The sequence below is a fragment of the Malaclemys terrapin genome, chromosome 1 (genome assembly GCF_027887155.1).
Source record: "Malaclemys terrapin pileata isolate rMalTer1 chromosome 1, rMalTer1.hap1, whole genome shotgun sequence".
Taxonomy (NCBI): Eukaryota; Metazoa; Chordata; order Testudines; family Emydidae; genus Malaclemys; species Malaclemys terrapin.
In genome coordinates, this window is record NC_071505.1 from 242,878,847 (window position 1) to 242,902,829 (window position 23,983).

Genomic DNA, 23,983 nt, shown 5'->3' on the forward strand with positions numbered 1-23,983 from the left:
TCATCTTCAGTGCACTGGGTGCACACACCCCTAATGTGGAATGGACAAGTTGTGATTAATTGGGGTCACATCTGTACAACTTATGAATTCTGGTTGATATTATGAAGTTACATTATAAAAAACTGCTGTATCATGAGTGCCTATATGCATGTGGATCCACCATTGCTGGCAGGTCCTGTAGCAGGAACACACCAGACAGAGATACAGGACTTGTCAACACTAGTTACAGCAATGCAGTTGCACTGATGCACTGCGTCTTTGTAGTGCTTGCTGAAGACACTGCCTATGCCAACAGGAGCTTCTCCCATTGGCGTAGGTACTCCACCTCCAGAGGCAATAGCTATGTCCATGGGAGAAACCTTCCTGTCAACATAGCGCTGTCTACACCAGGAGTTAGGTTGATATAACTGTGTCGTTCAAGTTTGTAGCTTAGACCAGGGTATACAGAGATGGTGCTTAAGACTCAATGAGCCTATTCAGGTGCAAACATTAGGAACAATGGGTGAGCTGCATCCCTAGAAAACCAGTTTAGCTGACTCCTCTGAAAGGAGGGAGGAAGGAAGGAAGGAAGAAGCTGTAGAAAGTTACTCAAAAGAGAGAACAAAGGAAGCCAGGGAAGCCACATAGGAACAGAGGGAGCCAGACAGGAGGAAGAGGAAAGCATTGTGCAGGAGAGACCAAGGTCTCCCAGCATCAAGCAGTCTCATGTGTCAGTAGTGTCCCTGCCCATTTTCCTGAACCCAGATGCCCCTAAGGACTCTGGACAACCCAAATGACACAGATCCCAGCCCAAAGAATACCCTTCAGTGGTGAGGAAACTGAGATAGGGGTTTTTTGTATAGTGTTTACTGTATTGTATGATCGGTGCTTCCCTGTGCATTGTATGATTAAGTATAAAAGAGCATTAACATGTTGGATTCTGGGCAAAGTGTGCGTTAGTTGCTTCACAAGTTCTGTGTGCCCTGACAGTGTTTAACTGTAACCAGAAGCTTCACAGCTTTTGGATGGAGTTCTGGGAGAGGGTGGTTTAAGTACAAGGGAATTTGAATGGTACCACTGCACCTAGAGAGACTGGGGGATAGCAGCTGCTAGCTTTCAGGATGGGGTGATAGTGCTCAGACTCAGTCTAAGAGTATGCCAAGGGACCCCAAGTTTGGGGCAGTGGCTGGACTCCATTCGGGCTCCAGGAGCTTATAACACCCAGGGGATGTAGATGGATCCAGAGCAACGGAGGCTTGGATTCCCCTCACAGCAGTCCTTGTGAGTAGCTGGAAGGAAATGCTTGATAGGTTCTGTGACACATGCAATCACTTGGAGAAGAAATTTCATTAGCTGTAGGATTGCCTGGGCCAAGCCAGAGCTAAGAGGATCATCAGCACAGATCTGGCTTGATTTTCTTTAAAACTCTTGGTATGACAGGAATTGCTTGTTATATATACAGCAACCCCATAGACCATGATATGAAGAATGCATCTACTTGACCCCCTGTGGAACAGATTTTTTTGCAGTTCATGTTCTTTTCAGCTGCAAACTGAACTCTATGTCCGGGAATCCCCATTGGTTGAACAATGTCAGGGTGAGGGGGCGCTTTACTAACCATTATTGGTTTAGCAGTCTGCTAACACATTTTGTAACCCTGGTAGATGAAGGACTGAAATTGTTACTTGATAGGATATCCAATTCCACAGGATTACCACTCTGGGGACACTAGGATGAAGGTGGTGCTTCCCTTCCCCCTGCCCAAGGTGGGCTTGGGAGACAACTGCAGAGAGAAGCCAGACAGAAACTTCAACTGGAAGAGCAGAAGCAGCCAAAGCAGAGACTTCAGACATTGAGAACTTTCCAGTTTTGACTGCATTTTCTCTGCCCCGTGCTAATTGGCTGTTTGCGCCATCCTCCCCACCACCATCGCTCTCTTCAACTTAGTTTCATTCCATACCTGTCCCTCTTACACTCTCCTCTCCTGTTCCCTTTACCCCCGCTTTTCTTCCCATTTACCTTATCCCCTCTTAAGTAAACCCACCCATGAACACCTCAATTGCGCTCCCTCTTTCCCCCACCCCCTAACCTGGCTCGATAAAGTGCTGTTGCAGAGTGAATTGTTTCCCTCTGGGCTCTTGCAAATGGTGAGGACAGGGACTTGTGTGTGATAATGGGGAAAAGCCACCCTGGGGGCAAGCGCCCCTGCATACTTCTCACCACACCCACCAATACCCTCTACACTTTGCCCCTTCCAAAAAAAGTAGTACTCAGTGGAATTAGTAGCCCACTCAGTACAAAAAGAATTTAGAGGGAATTTTGGCTGAGACCTCTCAGGAGGGAATGACAGAAGGTGCAGCAGAGGAATGCTTCAGTAAAGAAGCAGGAGCCTTAGAACTTGAGGCAGTGGCAGTAGCTGCCAGGGCATTTTTTTTTTTTTTTTTTTTATAAGAGAACTGCTAGGAGTCAGATGAATCCTGCCTGTCTTGGTCTCAGGAAAGCCCCATAGACTTATTTAAAAGGATGCAAGTATAAAGTCTGTTTTAAAAACAAAATGACAAAATACATTTCTTGATGATATGCTGCTCACCAAGACAAAATAAACATTGAGTGTCCATCATTGAAAGGAACAGCCACCTCACATAAAACGTATTTAAAAACGAGGGATTTTTGATCAGCCATGAAACTGAAGACTGAGTATCAGGCAAAGAAAAGTTTAAAAAAATAAAAAATTCACACAACTAAAGCTTACATAAATATTCCCACACTAATTAGCCCAAACTAAAGATAACTATACAATTTCTCCTGAAGAAGCACAAGTACAACATATGGGCACTGCTCTCTCTCCTCCATCTCACAGCCCTGGTCATTGGCCTTGTTCCACCTTTTATGCCCTCAGGTTGGTGGGATAGTGCAGGCGGGGCCCAATGGACACTACGAACCAGAATTCCAATTTCAAGCGCATGCACACCAGAAGTGAAATACATATAGACAAGCACTCAAAGAATGGTAAATTATTTTAAACAAATGTATGGTAATGCTGCCAGTCTATTTCAATTACAGTAACTCCTCACTTAACGTCCTCCCGCTTAATGTTGTTTCAAAGTTACGTCACTGCTCAATTAGGGAACATGCTCCTTTAAAGTTGTGCAATGCTCCCTTACACCATCATTTGGCTGCCTGCTCTGTCCACTGCTTGTAAGATTCCGTGGAAGAGCAGCGACTTTACAAGGGAGCATTGCACAAGTTCCTCTTCTCCGCCTCCTCCCCCTCTCTCTCAGCGCTTCCCACACCGCTGTTTGGCGGCGCTTAGGACTTTCTGGGAGGGAGGGGAAGGAGTGGGGAAGCGCGGCGTCTCCGCTCCTCTCCCGACCTCCCAGAAAGTCCTAAGTGCCTAGGACTTTCTGGGAGGGGAGGGGAGGAGCGGAGATGCGGCTGCTCTGGAGAGGAGGTGAAGTGGGGGTGGGAAGAGGTGGGCCTGGAGTGGAGCAGGGACAGGAAGAGGCAGGCCTGGAGCATCCCCCAGCAAAGTCAGCACCTGTTCTTCTCCAGGGAAGTTGCCGCTGCTGCTGCAAAGGTGCTTCCTAGCGTCCTTGCCTGCAGCGGGCTGTATCTGTGTGGGGTAAGCCAGGGGCACTTCCCAACCACAGTACTGTACAGTATATAATGCCTTTTGCCTGCTCCTCAAAAATTTCTTTGGAACCTAACCCCCTGCATTTACATTAAATCTTATGGGAAAATTGGATTCGTTTAACATGGTTTCACTTAAAGTTGCATTTTTCAGGAACATAACTACAATGTTAAGTGAGGAGTTACTGTACTTTTGTAATTTGAATGTCAAATGCTGATTTGCAACTGAAAACTATAGCTGAATTAAAGAAAAAAAGAGTCTTCGAAGTTTTTCTGTTAAAGATGGTATGTTTATTAATTGAACAGTTCTTCAGGTGGTAGGTTTTTTTAGATTTCATTAGCAAGTTAAGAAATTCTACAATACATATTTAATGTGCATTTTTCTATTTTTGACTCACAAAAATGGTATTTCATATGGCAGTGTAATACTAGATGTAAAATGTTGACAAATTACATTTCTATTTTAATAAAAACGTGTTTTTTTAAATAGAAAAAATCACAAGCTAAATCTTCATAGTTTGTCAGAGTAAACTACATTCTGTTAGCTCATTCTATGACATTTAAAGAGCAGGCTTTCACAAGGTTTACTCTACTACACAGACTAAATTATAAGAATTTGTTAAAACAGAAGCACATACATATAACACCACAAATTAAAAACATTTTTATATTAATATATCACTAAGAAGTTTGCATTTTATTCAGTATAAATTTAAAGTTTTGAGTTATGCATGTTCTCAAAACATATCCAAATTGTCCCTTCTTTTGTGCAACATAATTTACACAAAATCATTTTTAATGTAGAATAAGTTATCTACATTCATCCTAAAGAACTTTTAAAGAGTCACTGAAATGTTTTCATATCTATTTTCAGTTCTGAAATACTTAGGCTCTCTTTTTCTACTATTTTATTTTGGTCTAAATTAATTTAAAAAGTGTAAACAATCAGTATAACAATAATCAATAACAGGAGATGTTGATAATTGGTGTCAGTCTTAAAAACAATTTAAAAGTCAGGACACCATGTGATCACAGTTAACTTTTAGTCACAAATGTAGTCAATAAATATGAGAACAAATTAAAATGAATTAAAGTTACAATCCTAAGCAAATACATAACATCTGCTTTAAGAGGCATAACGAAAATCAAGAGTACAATATAATACAGTACTGGCTGTATCACTTGGGGATATATATTTTAATGCTTAAAATAGCTGAAAGCTAGAGTTGTTAAACCCCAACTCTGCCTTAAAGGGCTAGAGTTTACACACTACTGTATATATGGTTTGTGACTGATGTCAGACCAGCATATTAACTCTTGAATGTACAACAAACTTTCTCAAGAGTTATTTTAAGAAGGTACCATGGGCACCATAAAATAACTTGAATTTTCTTTTTTTTCCTTCCCCTCTTTCTCTCTTTTTTTTTTTAAACAAAATTTTGTGATGAATGAACAGTAGAGGATAAAAATCAATGTAATAAAAAGGCACATACAGGCAAAATATTCAAGGCGATTGCATGATGCAATATTTAAAAAAATAATTTCTACTCTGTGTAACTGATTGGATCAAAATCAAAAGTTATTCTGGCCGATTCTAATATGGGACAAAGTTTTGTAAAAGCTGTGCAATCATTAAAATACCAACCTTTTTTTATGTAGTGTTTTGTTTCTTAAAATCAGTATAAGGCTCAGAACCAAGTGCATGTTTAGAGGAATATCAAAACCTCCTGTTTTCTAGCTGCATAGAAACACAAAGAGCAATGAGGAGATTCTTTCCAAAGAAAATGTATTATTTCCGTACAAGTCTTGTCAGATACTTGATCGTCTTTCTGGTCTTGGTACACATTTCATAGTTGCAGCTCTCCACAGTGCTGGGGCAAGCAAAAGGCTTAGAGTAGTTACACTCAAAATAAGGAGATATACCTGAAAATTGGAGATCAGAATGGCATTACTTATCTACAGTTCATATTCATAGTTATTCAATAAACTAAGGAAGGTGTGGGAAGGTTAATGAGGTATGCCAATTAGGAAATTTCTGGACCACTTTTCATAGAGGCCTCAGATTGGCCTCTAACTCTGTGCCTGCAATTGCACATGCAAATGTATACACATATTAAATACTGAAATGCAAATAATTATTGGTATATTTACAGGACAATTTTAAAAATGCAATCCATGGGATTCAATAAGGGACAAGACCAAAGGCCAAGTATCAACTACACTCAAAAATTCTATATTTGATGTTAATTAACACCAAAGTGTGCTAGCTATTTTACAGATAAAAATCAAGCCATAATCCATACCCTGAGTGCTTACATTCATTCTAAAAAGGCATAACTATATGACTGTACATCCTGAAAAGTTTAAAATAGTTACTTTTAATTCAAAAATCAGAAAAAAGCTGTTTAAGTCTTTAAAAATTGATAGTTTATTTTTGGAAATTTAAGTGCTATACCTTGACTTAAGTAAAGCTTTTGATCTTGCATGATCGTCTCATAAAAAAAACTATGGGAAATATAGCCTAGATGGAGCTACTCTAAAGGTGGGTGCATAACTGGTTGGAAAACCATTCTCAGAGAGTAGATATTAGTGGTTCACACTCAAGCTGGAAGGGCATATCGAGTGGGGTCTGGCAGGGATTGGACCTAGGTTCGGTTCGGTTCAATATCTTTATAAATTATTTAGATAATGGCAGAGAGCGTACATGTATAAAGTTTGCAGATGATACCAAGTGCTTTGGAGAATAGGATTAAAATTCAAAATGATCTGGACAAACTGGAGAAATGGTCTGAAGTAAACAGGATGAAATTCAATAAGGACAAATGCAAAGTACTCCACTTAGGAAGGAACGCTCAATTGCACACATACAAAACGGGAAATGACTGCGTAGGAAGGAGTACTGCCGAAAGGGATCTGGGGTTAAAGTGGATCACAAGCTAAATATGAGTCATCAGTGTAACAATGTTGCAAAAAAAGCAAACATTCTGGGATGTATCAGTAAGAGTGTTGTAAGCAAGACACAAGAAGTAATTCTTCCACTGCATTCCATGCTCAATTGGAGCATTGTGTCCAGTTCTGGGTGCCATATTTCAGGAAAGATATGAACAAATTGGAGAAATTCCAGAGAAGAGCAACAAAAATGATTAAAAGTCTAGAACTAATGACTTCTGAGGAAAGATTTAAAAAATTGGGTTTGTTTAGTCTGGAGAAGAGAAGACTGAGGGGGGAGATAAGTTTTCAAGTACATAAAAGGTTGTTACAAGGATGAGGTGAAAAATTGTTCTCCTTAATCTCTGAGGATAGGACAAGAAGCAGTGGGCTTGAATTGCAGCAAGTTTAGGTTGGATATTAGGAAAAACTTCCAAACTGTCAGGGTGGCTATGCACTGGAATAAATTGCCTAGGGAGGTTATGGAATCTCTGTCACTGGAGGTTTTTAAGAACAGGTTAGACAAACACCTGTCAGGAACAGCCTAGTTATTACTTAGTCCTGCCTTGAGTGCAGGGGTCTGGACTAGATGACCTACTGAGGTCCCTTTCAATCCTAGACTTCTATGATTCTATGTAAAATCATCTGGGGGAACAAAGATAGGAAAGGTGCCATAATTCTTTGTCTCAGAGCTTACAAAAATAAGCAACAAGAACTCCATGCACACACAATCAGGCCCCAAACTTTCATTGTGATCTCTGTTTGCACAGGCTGCAACTATTTTACAAAAATGCAGTTTTTATAACTTCATGTTATGGAGGGGAGCATAGGGCCATTAGTCAGAAAGCCTATATAATACAATAGGTTTTTATGTCTCCCTTATATTTAACTGGCCTCATCAACTATACAGCCTACTGCTATCACAGAATAAAGTTCTTTAGCTCAAGTAGTAGATTTATTTATATTGTTTTTTGTGATGCGATTGGGGGCTCAATTTCTATTGACAAATTTATTACATTTGCAGCCACAGTTCATTACAGCTCATACAACAAGCTTTCCCTCTAGAGAACAAGGTTCTAATAGCTTGAAAATGCATCTGATGGTCTCACTGTAGTGCATGTTTTCATAACTTATGGGAAAGCTGGCCATTTTTGCTTAAAGGATTTAAGCCGACAGGTTTTGTAAATCAAGATTAAGGCATGCTGACAGATATGTTTGGGAAACTAGTACATCTCCTGTCCACATTCTCTGTAGCTGTAGCCCACTGTTATTTCATTAGTCCTTTTCAATAACTATCAGTTACATATATATCTACGATATTTTAAAGGGTCTTCAATCTTAGCTTTAATAATTTGGGTGTCATCAGAAATTCTCCATCAAGTACAAAACTTTATAGCTGTTAATTCTATAAAGAATTAAAAAGACTGTGCTAAATGAAAACAAGTTACCCAAAAGGGAAAGCCATATTTTAAAAATATGGAAGCCCAATATGAAATTATATGAATGATAAATAAATTATTTAGATAAGTTATATTTATGAAAGACTTGCATGCATCAAATATCTTCTGATTTATGCAGGCCTATTTCATTTAGTCAGCGTGTGCAAGATGATACCAAAAGATTACCAATTTACACTGTATGTTTCAGATACAATATAGTATCAAAACCCAATCAACTACTCAGTTACTAAAAATGAAGGGGATATCTATAAATAGCTCACCTCTCGAGAAATGATCCCTGCTCTGCGTGCTCTACTTCCCAGAACAAAAGAAAACTCACTGACTTGTGCCAGCCCTGCTGAGACAATCCATTTGATATACTGGCTGCTCTTTGGAAGAATCAGAGAAAGGACAAGCACTGCCAAAACAAACTTTAGAAAACAGTTTGTTTTTAGAAGTATGGTAGATAAAACAGCATGCTCTCTGTAATCAATACAATAACAGTTATACCAGGTATTCTATTACCGCGTATTGTTTCAGAAGACCATTGTGCTGTTCAACAGTTACTATGCATTTAAACACTTAAATCAGACTGTTCACTAGCAGCTGTCCTTTATACAGTCTAAAAGTAGTACAGAATTTGGTATAGTGCAAGTATTTGATAATGCTTGCATACATCCCACAAAAACTAGACACATGGATGTCAATCTAAATTTAACTGCCCCCTTTAATGTTAAAAAGTCCCATTAAATACTGGAGTCTCACATCAAAATATAACACTAAGTAAAAATTACAGAATATATAGCAAAATTCATATTAGATACATTCTTCAGTAATAACACTTTACATATTTCCCTAGTTCACAGAGGTGTTGCAAGGATAAATACATCAAATACTGTGAAGTGCTTTGAGATCTACTGATGAAAAGTACTAGGTATTATAGTAAATGTTTTTATTATAATAATTAATATCTCAGACACACACAGTATTCAGAAGAAATCTTTGCCAAAATGACAATTCTATATTTAAGCATGTATGTTTAAATATTATGTGTATTATATGGCATGCAGCACTTAAAATACCTATGTTATCAAAGGATAAAGAAAAAAAATACCTTCATTATTACCACTGATAATGTAAGAAATAGCAAGACTGTGAGTTCATATATTACAAAGGTGGGGAAAACATGAAGACCTGTAAGAGAAACCAAGAATGAGTTACAAATATTATTGCTTTATCATATCATTTTCCAGTAATAGTGAATATAATACAAGAACATTTACATGTACATTTCTAAACAAACATAGGATGATGAAATCCTGACTGGTTTTCTTTTTAATAGTTTCTCTTAAATACATCTGTGGAAATCACTGGAACAACAGTTATGTTACAAGATAATTGTGATTTCTTTTGCTTTTGTTTAGTTGGTTGTTCTGGGGGGAAAACCTACAAGATTAGGAAAGATTTCTTAACTTGTAAAGTAACTGGAGTTCTTCAAACGTTTGTCCCTATGCGTTTTCCACTTTCGGTGTGCATATGCCCCAGGCCCCTTTGATCAGAGATTTTTTTGGTAGGTGATAGCAATGCTCGTTTGGTCCACGCACACACCCGAGCTATCCTCATGCTTTGTACCAAGGGTTACTCCTAGGATAATTCTGCACTACTGCATATGTGCATAATTAATGAGATGAACATATTTTTATTTTTTTGGTGCAGAAAAAAAGCTTCTGCCAAAATGTTGCTGCAGTTCTGCATTTTGCCCACCAGAGGGCACTGTGGTGATAGGACACAGCAGCAGCTCCCAGACAGCTAGGAAAGACAAAGAACCAGCCTTCTTCATAGTGTCTTCAGATCAGGTAAGGAGACAGGGGCGCATAAGGGCTAGTGGGGGGAGGACAGAATGGGGAGTGGAGGCACAGGGCCACATGGTGATGGGGGAAGGGATGCAGAACCACATAGGGATGGGGGCTGGCTGAATGGGGGCACAGAGACACATGGGGACAGGGGGAGGTGGTACAGGGACACATATGGATGGGGGAGTGGATGTCTGAGTGGGGGTGGAGGGACACATGGGTGTGCAGGAACACATGGGGACAGGGACAGATGTGCTTGACTGAATGGGAGAGGCTAGGGGTCAGCCAAGGTTTGCATTTGGGAAGCTCCCTAATAATCCTTCCCTGCTCCACAAAAAAACCTGTTCCATATTTTCCCCCACACACATACCTAACACCCTCCAAGGTCACACCCAGGCTCCTTCCCAGTAATTTACTTCCCTCTCCCTCAGCTCCTCCATTACCCCTGACTCCCCCAAGCCTTTGCACGGCTTCCGAGGGGTGCAGGAAATATGGTTCTATATTGTAGTTTAAATTAATTATTATTCAGAGTTCTGTATTAATATGTCTAGTAAGGAATCTATTTGTCAAAAAACAGTTCCTGAATCTTTTTTGTTGTCTGTATTGTTACAGACATACTTGCTGACAGGTATTTTGAAATAAATGACCAAAAATAATTGAAACTGGTGTGATTATATTGTGTTATTTTGACAAATAAAATATGCAGAATTTTGCAGAATCTGAAAATACGGTGCACAGAATTTTTAATTTTTTGGCACAGAATTCCCTCAGGAGTACAAGGGTATATAGGGCTGTGATGGACAAACTGCACTTGGTTCCTTCTCAATCCCACGTAAAAAAGATTCTGAAGCAGGGGGAAAAGAGTGCAGGTAGTGGAGCATCCATATGAACAAACATCTTGAAAAACTCCAGGTACTGTACAAAGTAAGTAACCTTTTCTTTTTTTGAGTTATGTCCTTACATGTGCTCCACTTCAGGTGCCTTATGAGCAGTACTCCTCAAAAGAAGGTGGGTGTTTTGGAGCAGAGTCTAAGACTGTCTGGAAGGCAGCAATTCCAACGGCGGCATCTGCCTGAGATACATGCACTAAGACATAGTACTTTGAGAAAGTGTGGCTGGAGGCCCATGTGGCAGCTTTGCAAATTTTTACAATAGGTAATTTTTTTTTTAGTAGGGGTACAGAAATGGACTGAGCTCTGGTAGGATGGGCTATAGAGGGCGCTGGACATTAGCAGCCTTGCAGAAGGAGAGAATTCAACTAGAAACCCATTTGGACTATCTTTGGGTGAACACAGGTATCCTTTTAACTGTGTCTGTGAAAAAGAGATAAATAATCTAGGAGAGGCATGAAAGGATTGAGTCCTGTCCAAATAAAAGGCTAATAAAAGGTGAAGAGTGTCTTCCTCCCTGAACCAATGAGGTTTAGGATGAAAAACTTGTACATTAATATGAAAACACAAGGTCACCAGTGGTAAGAACCAGGGATGTGCTCAGAAAAATACTTTGCCTTTAAAGAAAACTCTATAGGAAGGATCAGCCATCAATCCTCTTGCTCACAAACTATGTGAGCAAGCAGATAGCCACCAAGAAAGTTGATTTCATGGATAACTATAAAAGCAAGCAAGTGGCCAGAGGCTTGAAGGGAGGTTTCAACTGAGTGTTGAGGATCAAATTCAAATCCCATGCTACGGTGGGCTTCCCGACCTGTGGAAACGTATTAGATAACCCTCTGAGGAACTTTGAAGTTGCAGGATGAGCTAACACCAAACACACTTCCACAGGAGAATGAAACCCAGTGATGGCTGTTAGGTGAATGTTAACAGAACTCAGAGAAAGGCCTCTGTTCTTTAAACTGAAAAGTTTCTCTATAATCTGCAAGAGGGGAGAGTTGGCAGGAGACTGTTGTTGTTGCATACCTCAATGGTAAAAATCTCTTCATTTCTGCAGATAAGTTTTTCTAGTTGATTATTTTCTGGTATTCAACAGTACCTGTTGAACCTCTATAGAATAGGAGAATTCTATTCCCAAGAAACAACCAGCCACCAAGCTTTGATTCATAGAATGTTCAGGTTGGGATGAAGAATATTTCCAAAGTCCTGAGTGAGAAGATCGGGCATTAACAGAAGATTGACAGCAGGGTGAGATGAGACAAATTAGGTAAGGAAACCATGCCTGCCTCAGCCAAGTCAGCACAATCACAGTAACTTTGGCTTTGTCCTGTTTAATCTTGTGTAGGACTGAGGATGAGAGGTGTTGGAAGACCACATAGAACAAGTTCTTTGACCAGGAGATGTGAAAGGCATCTCCCAAGGAATGACAACCTAGACCGCCTCTTGAGCAAAATTGTCTCTTGGTGGTGGCGGCATTCTGGAGGCCAGGTATGCAAACATTTGAAATAAGGATGTAATGGTCTACACAACAGTTCCATAGCTTTATTGCTTCTGCACAAAAGGAAGGGGATCTCGCTTCCCCAGAGAATTTAAGTAATATATACTGGTCCCATTGTCTGACATTCTGACAGATTGTCCTTTTGATCATACAAAGGAAGTGTTGACAGGCACCTCTGATCGCCCTGAGTGCCAGAAGGTTAAAAGATTCCTGGGAGCTTCACCTGCCCTGAATAGTGTGCTCTTGAAGATGAGCTCCCCATCCTAGAAGGGATGCATCAGAAACAATAGTGATGGTGGGAGGTGGATGGGTGAAGGGGACTTTGCTGGGATTCTTCCACCAGTCAAGGGTACGTGATGAGGAACGGAGAGCAACTTGTTCAATCTTTGTCTGTTGGACAGGCCTGGGAGCAGCAGAGTTGTAACCTGGCATGTGATGTGGCAAAGGTACATGCTGCCATGTGGCTGAGGAGCTGCAGAGAAGTCCTGGCAGTTATCTGAGGACTCATCTGTACTTGCATAACCAAATTTGTTAATATAGTACTTTGGTAGGTAAGGTCTGGATTTGTAGCATCCAGAATGGCCCCTACAAATTCTAGTAGCTGAACTGGTGAGAGAGAGGACTTCTCAGTATTAAAATGAAGCCCTAGCATGTTGAACAGAGTCACAGCTTTCTTGATGGCGACTTGAACCTTGGTGTAAGAACATCCTTCAGGTAGCCAAATCATCAAACTAGGGGAAGACAACTACTCCCCATTAATGAAATTTGGTGGCAACTACCACTGTAATCTTTGTAAATATCCTGAGGGCAGTAGGAAGCCTGAAGGGGAGCACTTGACATTTAAAGTGCTCTTGACTTATGACACAACATAGAAACATCTTATGAGAACGATGTATTGCAATATGAAAGTATGTGTCTTGTATATCGAGGGTTGCAAACCAGTCCCCCAGATTTAGAAATGGTACAATAGCCGCAAGTATCACCATCCTGACCTTCTGCTCCTTGATGGAGGCGTTTAGTATCCTGAGATCTAGACCAGTCTCCATCTGCCCTTCTTTTTGGCAACCAGAAAGTATTTGGACTAGAACACTTTCCTTTTGTGCTGGGTGGGATCTAGCTCCTCAGTTTCTATATGCAGACTGGACAAAACCTCTGGTCTCCACAGAAGTTTATGAGATGGGTTCCTGAAAGGGACAAGGAAGGGGATGGGACGAGGATATGGACTTGAAATGGATGGAGTAGCCTCATGTTATAACCTCCAAAACTTATTTATTGGAAGTAATCTACTCCCATGAAGTGAGAAAAAGATGATCGCCAAAAGGTGGGTAGGTCATGGTAGGATGATGCAATGTCAGATACAAAAAGTGGGAATGTTCATAACCCCCCAACAAAGTTAGCCAAGCATACATTTTGATAACAAGGATGGCTGAGTTGTTGCTATCAAAGTAGCCAAGGCTTTTCTTTTCTGCAGTCTAAGTTTCTTTCTAGGAAGTTCTGAGGATCCGTGGTAAGAAAATTGGGACGTGTGAGATCTTTGAGCCCGTTGTGACCTATTGAATCTTCTCTTGCCTGCAGGTATACAGAACTTCGGTGAACAAAGGGTAGCCCTTGATTCCTTCAGAGAGTGTAAGGACTCATCTATGGACTTGCTGAGCCCACCAAAGGGAAAGCCTTCCACTGTATTACTCCCTTAAGATTCCGGAAGGCTGCAGCCATGAGGCTCACCACATGACAACAGCTGTGGAGATTGACTGAGCTGCCATATCAGCTACTTTGAGGGAAACTTGTAAAGAAGTTATTGCTAGGAGATGGTCTTCAGTGAAGATGGCCTTAAACTATCCTGTGAGGGGGATGTTCAATAAAGGAGTTAAACTTGCTATACTTAATGTGGTTATATTTAGCAAGGAGCACCTGATAATTAGCAATTCTGAACTACACAGTGGCAGATGAGTAGCTCTTGCAATCACAGTGGTCCAAATACTTTAGATCTTTATCATGGAGTAGGGAGGGTCATTTTTAATGATGTCTGTTGCATTCATTCACAGCATCCACAGCCAAAGAGTTGGCTGGATGTGTGAAGAAAAATGCCAACCTCTAGCAGGAATGTAGTATTTTTGTATCTGCCCTCTTACAAGTTGGTGGCACTGTGTCAGGGATTTGCCAAATTGTTTTTGTGGGCTCTAGAAAAGCCTCCATTATGGACAAGGCTACTTGAGTAGAAGAGGGAGTATGAAGAAAATCCAATAGTCTATGTTGGAACTCTTGGACTTCTTCCAAGTGAATATGGAGAGTGTCAGTGACTGTTCATCAGGTCCTGAAATTGTCTGAAATCATCTGTGGGGGTGAGATAAATGCCTCATCAGAGGAGGACAAATAAATATTTGTTTAAGGGGTAGCCTTATTAGCTCCTTTTTCTTGTTCTTCAAACAACTCCTCCTATGGCGGGGACTGAGATGGAGGGGTGGAAGGAACAGAAGAGTGCAGACTCTGGCACTAAATCCGGGAGCTAGATGCCTTGGAGACCTGCTGATGATAGGCAGCCCAAGGTTCCCAATATGTCCACTGAGGGTGGCAACAAGGGAATGGGGGGGGGGGGGAAATGCACCCACGCTTGGTCATACCAAGTAGGATGTGGAATGGCTTGAGGCTCTCTGTGTCTTGAAATGTCCCTTGGTAGTTTAACAGTTCAACTGAGATCCTTTAGCTATGAATATTCCAACCCAGTCACTTGTACATACCCAAAAGTTTTACATTAGCCAGCCAAATTCACCCTCCCCGTAAAAATCAATTTATTTTAAGAATCGCCTATTCAACAATCTGACTAATCAGCATAAATTACTTTTAGTATAATAAGAAATATCCAAAGCAGGGAATAAACACAGAAGAGTAGTGTGTTTTGTTTTGTTTTTAAACTGTTTTAACTGAAAGCATTTTAGCTCCATGTCTAAAACAGGTCCAATTTAATTGAGAGATTTAACGCTTATTCAAGAATTTGCATTTTTAAATGCCAATAAGAGGCCAGAGTTAACATTACGGATTTAATTTACACATCCATAAAATATTTCAATGCTGTATTTAAAAATAAAACATTAGTAAGTTAATGTAGTTAGTGAACACTTTACTTAATATTTTTACAAAATAAAAAGCCCGTAAACCCTCCCGCCCCTCCACCCACTCTTCAAGGTAGACTTGCAGTCTGACACTTTTAATGAATTTTCTAAAAAAGTTACCTATAGATGCAAAGAAAATGATGGCAAGAAAGTCACGTATTGGTTCAATACAGGACATAATCTCTTCAGTAACCATGTGACCCTGAGAAGAGATCAGTGCTCCCGCTAAGAAGCATCCCAATTCCATTGAAACATCCAATAGCTCTGTGATCTGTTAAAGAAGAAAGAAAAAAGTTTATTCCTATTCTCGGTCTGTCATCAATTATTATGATAGTTTACAGTTATAGACTACAAAAATACTGCTTTGGGATTTAATGTATTACTTACTGCATCTCAATACAATTTCAACAATGAAAGGAATTTATAAGATTTATTTCAATATATTATTCTACAGCAGGGGTCAGCAACGTTCGGCATGCGGCTCGCCAGGGTAAGCACCCTAGTGGGCCAGGCCAGTTTTATTTACCTGCTGACGCGGCAGGTTCGGCCGATCGCGGCCCCCACTAGCCGCGGTTCGCCGTCCCGGGCCAATGGGGGTGGCGAGAAGCGGCGCGGGTGAGCGATGTACTGGCCGCGGCTTCTCATCGCCGCCCCCATTGGCCTGGGACGGCGAACCGCGGCCAATGGGGGCTGCGATTGGCCGAACCTGCCGCGTCAGCAGGTAACTAAAACTGGCCTGGCCCGCCAGGGTGCTTACCCTGGCGAGCCGCATGCCAAACGTTGCCGACCCCTGTTCTACAGTAATGTATTTACTGTGGTAATCTAGATTATTAATAAACTAAACTACAGACACCCTCTAGAAACATAATTGTAAATTTTCCATCCTGCACTTTAAGACTTCTTGTATCATGCTCCAGGAATAACATCTAGTCCCACTGACTCCCATTGATTTCAACAGAGATTGGATTTCACCTAATTAAACTAATTTAAACCGGCAAATTGTTAAACAAGGATAAATAGTCTGAATTTATAATCTGGGACAAGATTACTTGCTTAAATTCCGTTGTTAATGGGATTTAAGAACATGCTTCAGTGCTTGGCTGAATTTAAGCATGTATACGTAAGTGCTCTGCTGAAGTAGAGCCTATCATACTTGAAAGACGTTACATTGCTCTTCTGTTACTGCTTGTCTGTTTATGATCCACGGCATTAAAAAGGAAATGGAACGAAAATGTTTGTCAAGAGTCCAATTTAAGCTTACAAAAACAAGGAAATTGCACCATGCAAAATGAAGACAACGCTCTGAGTGTTTAAATAGTGAGCAGAACTTTTTATCACATATAAAAAGTAGTCAAAAATAAAATATATAAATATAACTGGTATTTAAAATCCTGCTGCTGCAGGCAGACATCTTACTGAAAGACAATGTCATAAATATTGAGGGACTACATTAAACTGACAATCAATTTCCATCCTAATTTAGATTAAGCAATAACGTGTTACACAGTACATTTATGCCTGGGATGGTGTTGCAGTATAAAGTTAGAGGCCTAAACCCAAGAAACTATAATCAATGGACGAAAGCAATAATCCCCAAGATATGCACTGCCTAGAATGTCTTATTTAATATGAACTGGAATCCACAAATAAAATTAAAACAAACCTGAGTATTTGTCAGTATTAATGAATGACTGCTGATCAAACAACTCCATTGTGTCCAGAATTTTGACGCAATTCCAAAACATTTAATCATATGGATTGGTCTATCAGACAATATAGTTATTTACCAGTAATCAAACTAATAATAGAAAATTGTAGCCCATGTAAGCTGTCATATCACATCTGGATACCCCATATTTTAAGAATTAAATTAAATTTTATTTTCAAAATATGGACTGCTCTTACCAGGAATTTAAAATTATGAGAAGTGTTAAAGCTTCAAACCACATTGACAGAGAAGAAAACACAAGATGGTGGATGTGATGGAATATATGAGTCAAAGAAATTTTACAGAAATTATTTTTAAAAAATTATTTATAAAAGAAAGCACTGTAGGGAGTACACATACTTTAAGAACAGCATTTTCAGCACATATCTGAAACATGCCTTTGCTACTAAGATATAACACATGCTCATGTGTCAAGTTATTCAAAGAGCTGTGTGTCAAAATAATTAGTTTACATTTTAATTATTTGAATTTGGGATGGTTAATTCAGCGTTTGTAAATTCTTTCTTAATCTCCTCAACTAGATTTTCACGCTACTGTGGTGTCATGAGAAATCACTGTTCAGCGAGGTAACAACTTAAAATAAAATATGAGAGAGACATACCATCCACAAGTCAACAATGCATAAACACAGTAACCAACTAGAAACTATATACAATAATATAAAACAATATCCTGTTTTTCCCCTCCAACATAAAAGCCTCAATCTATCCATTTACTGCAGGAGAAGATAAAACAGCGCATAAAACTCATGTCAGCTGAAAATGGTGGCTTTATCATTCACTTGTCTACTCCCCAGACCAGTGGTTCACGTACCCCAGAGGGTACTCAGAGGTCTTCCAGGGGGTACATTAATCCATCTAGATATTTGCCTAGTTTTACAACAGGCTACATAAAAAACACTAGCAAAGGCAGTACAAACTAAAATTTCATACGACGACTTGTTTATACTGCTCTATATACTACACACTGAAATGTAAGTACAACATTTATAGTCCAATTGTTTTATTTTATAATTATATGGTAAAAATGAGAAATTAAGTAATTTTTCAGTAACAGTGTGGCTGTGACACTTTGTATTTTTATGTCTGATTTTGTAAGCAAGTAGTTTTTAAGTGAGGTGAAACTTGGGGTAAGCAAGACAAATCAGACTCCTGAAAGGGGTACAATAGTCTGGAAAGTTTGAGAACAACTGCCCCAGAATGAAAGTAGTATTATAAAACCCTCACCCCACAAAATATTTACTATTATTCCATCGTGGGAAAACCTACAGTATTAGTATTACACATACAGTAGCTAACACTGCAGGAAAAAATACAAGTAATGGGATTTAACCAGACCACAAACTTTATTAAGTAATGCATCTGGGATCTATCTGGTAATAACTCATCCAGTACAGGTCATCCTTCCTTTGTAATCTATAGCAGCTGGTGGAGAGCTGCTGTCTGTGCCCCCACCCCATTAACCTGGTCCCAGCAATGCTGCTGGGACTCCATCACCCGCCCCCTTTCCCCATCAGAGGGTTAAGCTGGTAGGAAAGAGGGCATTGTCTCCTTAATTTATCAGTCATTAGGAGCCCCATCCCCATTTCCCACCTTCTCTAGGAGATGCCGTCTCCTAATCCGCTTCCAATTCCAGTTCATCAGGAAATTAGACCCCCACTGAACGATAACCTGAACTGAACGCCTGCAAACTGCAACAAAATTAATTTTGCAACCTAATCTACACACAAGGTCCCTGGGCTTGGAGAGGAAAGTGACAAACACAAACATTGCGTAGGCCAATTGGAGGGAATTTTTTCCCCAGCCTCAAAAAGGCAACCAGTATTATGCCAATAACAAGGTCCAAAAAACTGGTCCTACATTAATCCCAAGTGGGGGTGGAGAAGGGGGAGCTTTTCTTCCTGCTGGCCCAGACTATCCCTCCCACCTCTGAGGCTGCAGTGGGATGGTGCAGGAGGGATGGGACTGTTATGTTTTGCAAACAAGTCCCAGGAGCTTGCAGTCACAACTGTGGCACTTGCAACGTGTTTTCTGCAATGCCAACCTCCCACCATCAAGGCTTGCTACAGTGAGCTCAAACCTTTTAAGGTTTTCAGTATTACTGGAAAAAATACATATCACAAAACAGAGTTTAAGTTTTGAACTCCTATTTTAAAAAACTAAAATTCACCAGAATGTCTATACAACTCTGTGGCAGATGAAGGCCCGGCAGCTTCCAGACTCCCAGCTTACTTGGGGACTTGCCCCTGGAAAAGTTTTCAAACATTGACAACTGTAATTTCATGAAACAACCTTATAAAACTGTAATAAACCAAAATTCTTCATCTGACCAAAACTACCCTATTGAAAGTGTTTCTATTAAAGCACTCATTTCACTCACGCCTTCAAACAAAAACATGCAACTGTCAAATATGACACAAATTAATGTCTTAATGTGAATGGCCAGGAGGGGGGCAAAGGAAAGAGAGAGGAGAGAAAAGGCAAGAATGAGGATTATTTAAAGATCAATGTTAGAATCCTAGCCAGAAACCTTGTATTCATCTTTGTTCAACTGTGCCTACCAGTTCTCTTGTATCCCTAAATATGAGTTTCTTCAATTAAAATCTACAGCATACCTATTTAAGTAAAATATACGAGATAAAAGCTCTTTCTTAATCCCTTTAATTAAAGAATTGAGAAAGATCTCAAACAACACAGTCATTCAAGAAGTCCTATAGCAAAAAGGGGTTGACAAGATTTGACAATCCTAATATTTCTAATTCAATTTCCAATCCAATTGATGCTGCTTCCTGTTCTACCTCTGATGTAAGGGCAATCATTCCGTTCCACATCTTATTTAGTAAAGTAATGTCACTGGCAAAGTTAATGTTGTGTAACTGGTGTCGCTAACTCATTTTGTGCCATCTGCAATGCTTTTTGTGCCTCCAGCATCATCCTGTGTATTGCTAATGCAAAGAGTGTTGATGATAACACACACCTTTGTTTAACACCAGCCACAATACTGAACCACTCACACAAGCCTGTAACCAATCTTACTGTGCATCTACTTCCATCATCAAAACTCATTATTTTAATCAGCTTGCCTGGTATCCCATAGCTTCTAGCAATATTCCATGGACCAGGGGTCTCTTTGTGGTTGCTATCAATCACTTTCTTAAAGTCAAGGAAGTTGACATGGATTTCTGCCAAGAGGTAGCTTTTTTCAATGATCTGTCAAAGAGTGAACATCTGTTCACAATATGATCTACCCACATGGACCCGTGCCTGTTGTCGTAATATTTCATCCACTGCCTTCTACATTCTACTCAGCATAACAGTAGCCAATCCTTTGCCCAGGATTGATAGCAATACAGTATTTCCCCCATTTGTGCATTGAGTAAGATCACTCTGTTGGCAATGCCAAAATGATACCATCTTTCCAGTCTTGTGTCACTGGTTCTTTCACTCATATTTTAAGTTTTGTTAGCTGCTCAATCAGAATTTCACCTCCCACCTGTGGTACCTCTGTTTGAATTCTGTCAAACCCAGGAGATTTCCCTTGTTTGAGGATTTTGATGGCTGTTTAATTTCATTCGGTGTTATTGGTCCCTCTTCAATTTCTAATTTAGCATTGGCATTTCTCTTGAACCTGTGCATGAGCGTCAGCTTTAGACAGTTTAATATGGAAAGGAAATATTCTATCATCTGGCTTGCTCTTCATGTGTTTTCAATAGCTGTCCAGAAAAGTCCCTGATGGGCATTAGCTGTGACACTTTGATGCTTCCTGAGAGGTCTTTTACCCATTATATAGCAAGCAGTAAAAATTGGATTGAAAGTAAATGCAGAGAAAATCAAGATTATAAAGGTAGGAAACTGGACAACAGATGCAAAAGTGTACATGGATGGAAAAGAAATCGGACAGGCAGATGGGTTCTGCTATCTGGGGAGTGTGATGACATTTGAAGGTAACTGCAATAAAAATATTTGTGTGAGATTAGGAAAACAGATGCCACTACTGGAAGGATGAATATCATCTGGACAGAGGTCTTACGCAAAGGCCTAATTTGATCTGCTGAGCCTTTATTAGTGGTGATAATACACATGGTGGAAAGATTCCAAATTGACTCTCAGAATCCAGACTGAGATTGTGAGGCTGTCAGTTACAAGTAAAAGGATGTTTTTTCCGCTAACTTGAGTACGTTTAGTGGGGAGATAATTAAGAAACAATAAAGATAGACCCACACACAATGCCATTTTCACAGCCATTTTTCAGAATAGACCTGAATTTTGAGGTACACCTGTCATCTCCCTCCAGCCTCAAACCTGATCTGTCAATATGCTACATCTGATATATTTCTATAATGACTTTCTTTTTGATACATTAATAAAAATATTTGAAATAAAACTGTCAGTTTTCATTCAAAAGTACTCAAAGCAATAGTATACATTTGCATTCTCCACTTTAAGTATTAAAAAAGGACTCCACCACTTTCTTTTATGGCTTAAACCCACTAATACACATCCTTGTGTATACGTTGTGCTACTCCTCTTTTACTAATACTTCTGATAGGCACAATTTATGTTAATATTTCTAGTGGAGGCCCATTTCAAATAAAATACGACCCCTTACTATAGAAATCAACTTATTTTTGCGTGATTAAGCAGATTTCTAAAGTCACCACTATACACTTTGCTTTAAGTTTCTCTATTGCCTTTCCATTAAGAGTGCTTCACAGAAATTATGTCTGCTTGTTAATGAAAATCTATAAGAAACTATGAATAAGTTGTTTCTTCTCTTACTTATATGACCTAAGAATCTGCTGCGCTTGTTTAGAAAAGGATTGGAGTCTCAAGCACTTTTACAGCAATGGCATTTTTCTAAATTACACAGAAGTCTATGAATTGTGAAATGCTTCTCCTGTTAGTCTCTTACATGTCCTAAATTATAAAGATTAAAAGATGTACTCCCTTAGCAAAAAGTGGCATGCATACCCAAGTCCTTTCTCAAGATACGTCTCCACTTAGGGTGGTGTGTACAATACAGACAATGCATACCCAGCTAGCAGTGTAGATGGTGAGGCATGGTTCGGCAAATAGAGTAGAGTACCCTACTACATGGCTCTCTACATGGCCAAGCAGAGCCTCCCATGTCTACACTGCTATATTTGGCAATGTAGTGTCCCATTGCCTCCACCCTGCTGGAGCCTTTCCACATTGCAGGAAAGACACTGGCAGCAGAGAGTTGCATGAGCCCTTCACTGCCACATGTAGATACACACCACACTTACAAATGTGGACACAACCTGCCTCTCCTTTCACTGTGGCATGTAGCTACATGTATCCTACACAGCGCCGCAAGTGTAGACAAAGTCTTAATGACAAGATTTTCTCAGGACATATCTGAAAGCTTCTATGGACATTTTGCTGAACTTAATTGTTTTCATTACTCCATCTTGGTCCTGCTTCTGTTCCCTATAAAATGTCTTAGTGCCACATTTTGCTTTAAAAAGCTCACAATACAAACAACACGTCCACAAGCTCCTCTCACTTTTATCATCACTTTCATACTCTGCTTCTGTCTTGTACTATTAGTCCTAAAGCATAAACTTGGAGAACTGAAACAATGATCTAAAGCATGGTAACACCAGCAGAAATTCAGAGCATGAACAGATTCTGCAAATCCATATCAGAGCTATTTCAAACCCACAGTTCGTAAAATATTATAGGTGATAGCCACTTTCTGTTCTCAAACAGTCTGCTCTACTGGATGAGTGGAATATGAAGCATTAAATTAATGGAGGGGACACTGGGACAAGAGAAATATACCTCTAAGATTTATCAAGAACTTATTACAATTTAATTTGTGTATGTGTCCTAAAAAACTACAGTGGCTTCAAGGATCCATTATAGCCTTTAAAGAAAAAAGTCTGGTTAAAAAAAGTCCCCCCACAAAAAGAAACAAATAATCTGTAGTAAAGACTAAATTTGGTAAGCCAATAATGTTAAAAACAAACGTAACAGGAAAAAAAAGTTTACTTGATTTCAGTAACTCAAAACCCCTCCTCAAATTATTTTTCAAATTCATTAAAAATAAAAACACCTCAAAGAACCCAAAACAAAAAAAGGCAGTTTTCTGCACTGGAAAATAGGATTTTAAACCTTCAGAAAATTGGGGCACACAACGAGGACTAACAGACCTTTACTTGCACCACACACTAATATGATAATCTACACAAACAGTTTTACTTTAAAATTATCTGCTGAAGTTCAACCTGATTTTATTTAGGTTACATAAAATTATTGACCTGTAACTCCTAATCAATTACTACTTATCACTTATATTGCAGTAGAACTTAAAATGTGCTAGATGCTTTGATCCTCCATGCATTTGAGTTTTGGTTTTAAAATACCAATTACAGAACTGTGAAAATATGTAATAAAGGTTAAATGTGTCAGTATTTTTGGTACTGATGTCATATTAATCTGTACATCAAAGATATGTAAAAATGTTTTATTATTTTAAAAGATTACCGTTAACATAAGAAAGATGAAAGCAGATATTCCTAAAATGAGGATTTCTTTATTCCCTTTACTCTCCGCATGCAACTTGCGATAATATGGTCCTATGAGATAAGTCTTTATAACAAGACATATAAGAAAAACAGCAGCCAGAGAAAAGAGAATTTGGCCAATCAGTATCAGTATTCTCAGTATTTCCATGACAATGCTAGAAAAGAAAAAAAGAAAAAAAAATGTTATTTTACCTGTTCTCTTGCCTTTAAACCAGTTTCCCCCAAGTGAAAAATCTAATGGTAAAGGTTTTCAAAAATGGGTTGCTAGTTAGCTTCCTAAATTCATATTTAGGCAACTCAATACGTGTCCTAATTATCAAAAATGCAGAGCACCCAGTAATTCCTGCTAAAGTCTAGAATCTCCTCCCGATATGGCC

The 23,983-nt window shown here is 39.4% G+C and overlaps 1 protein-coding gene across 1 annotated transcript in view; it reads right to left on the reverse strand.

The window, feature by feature from the left end:
* Window positions 1-3,877: 3,877 nt before the first annotated feature.
* TMCO3 (transmembrane and coiled-coil domains 3) overlaps window positions 3,878-23,983 on the reverse strand; it is a 62,368-nt gene continuing 42,262 nt past the window's right edge. The window contains exons 9-13 of the mRNA XM_054011046.1: window positions 23,566-23,761; window positions 15,448-15,598; window positions 9,091-9,170; window positions 8,258-8,407; window positions 3,878-5,532 (exon numbers count right to left, since the gene is read on the reverse strand). Coding sequence (XP_053867021.1) covers window positions 5,419-5,532; window positions 8,258-8,407; window positions 9,091-9,170; window positions 15,448-15,598; window positions 23,566-23,761 — 691 coding nt within the window. The 3' untranslated portion in view covers window positions 3,878-5,418. The remainder of the gene's footprint in view (window positions 5,533-8,257; window positions 8,408-9,090; window positions 9,171-15,447; window positions 15,599-23,565; window positions 23,762-23,983) is intronic.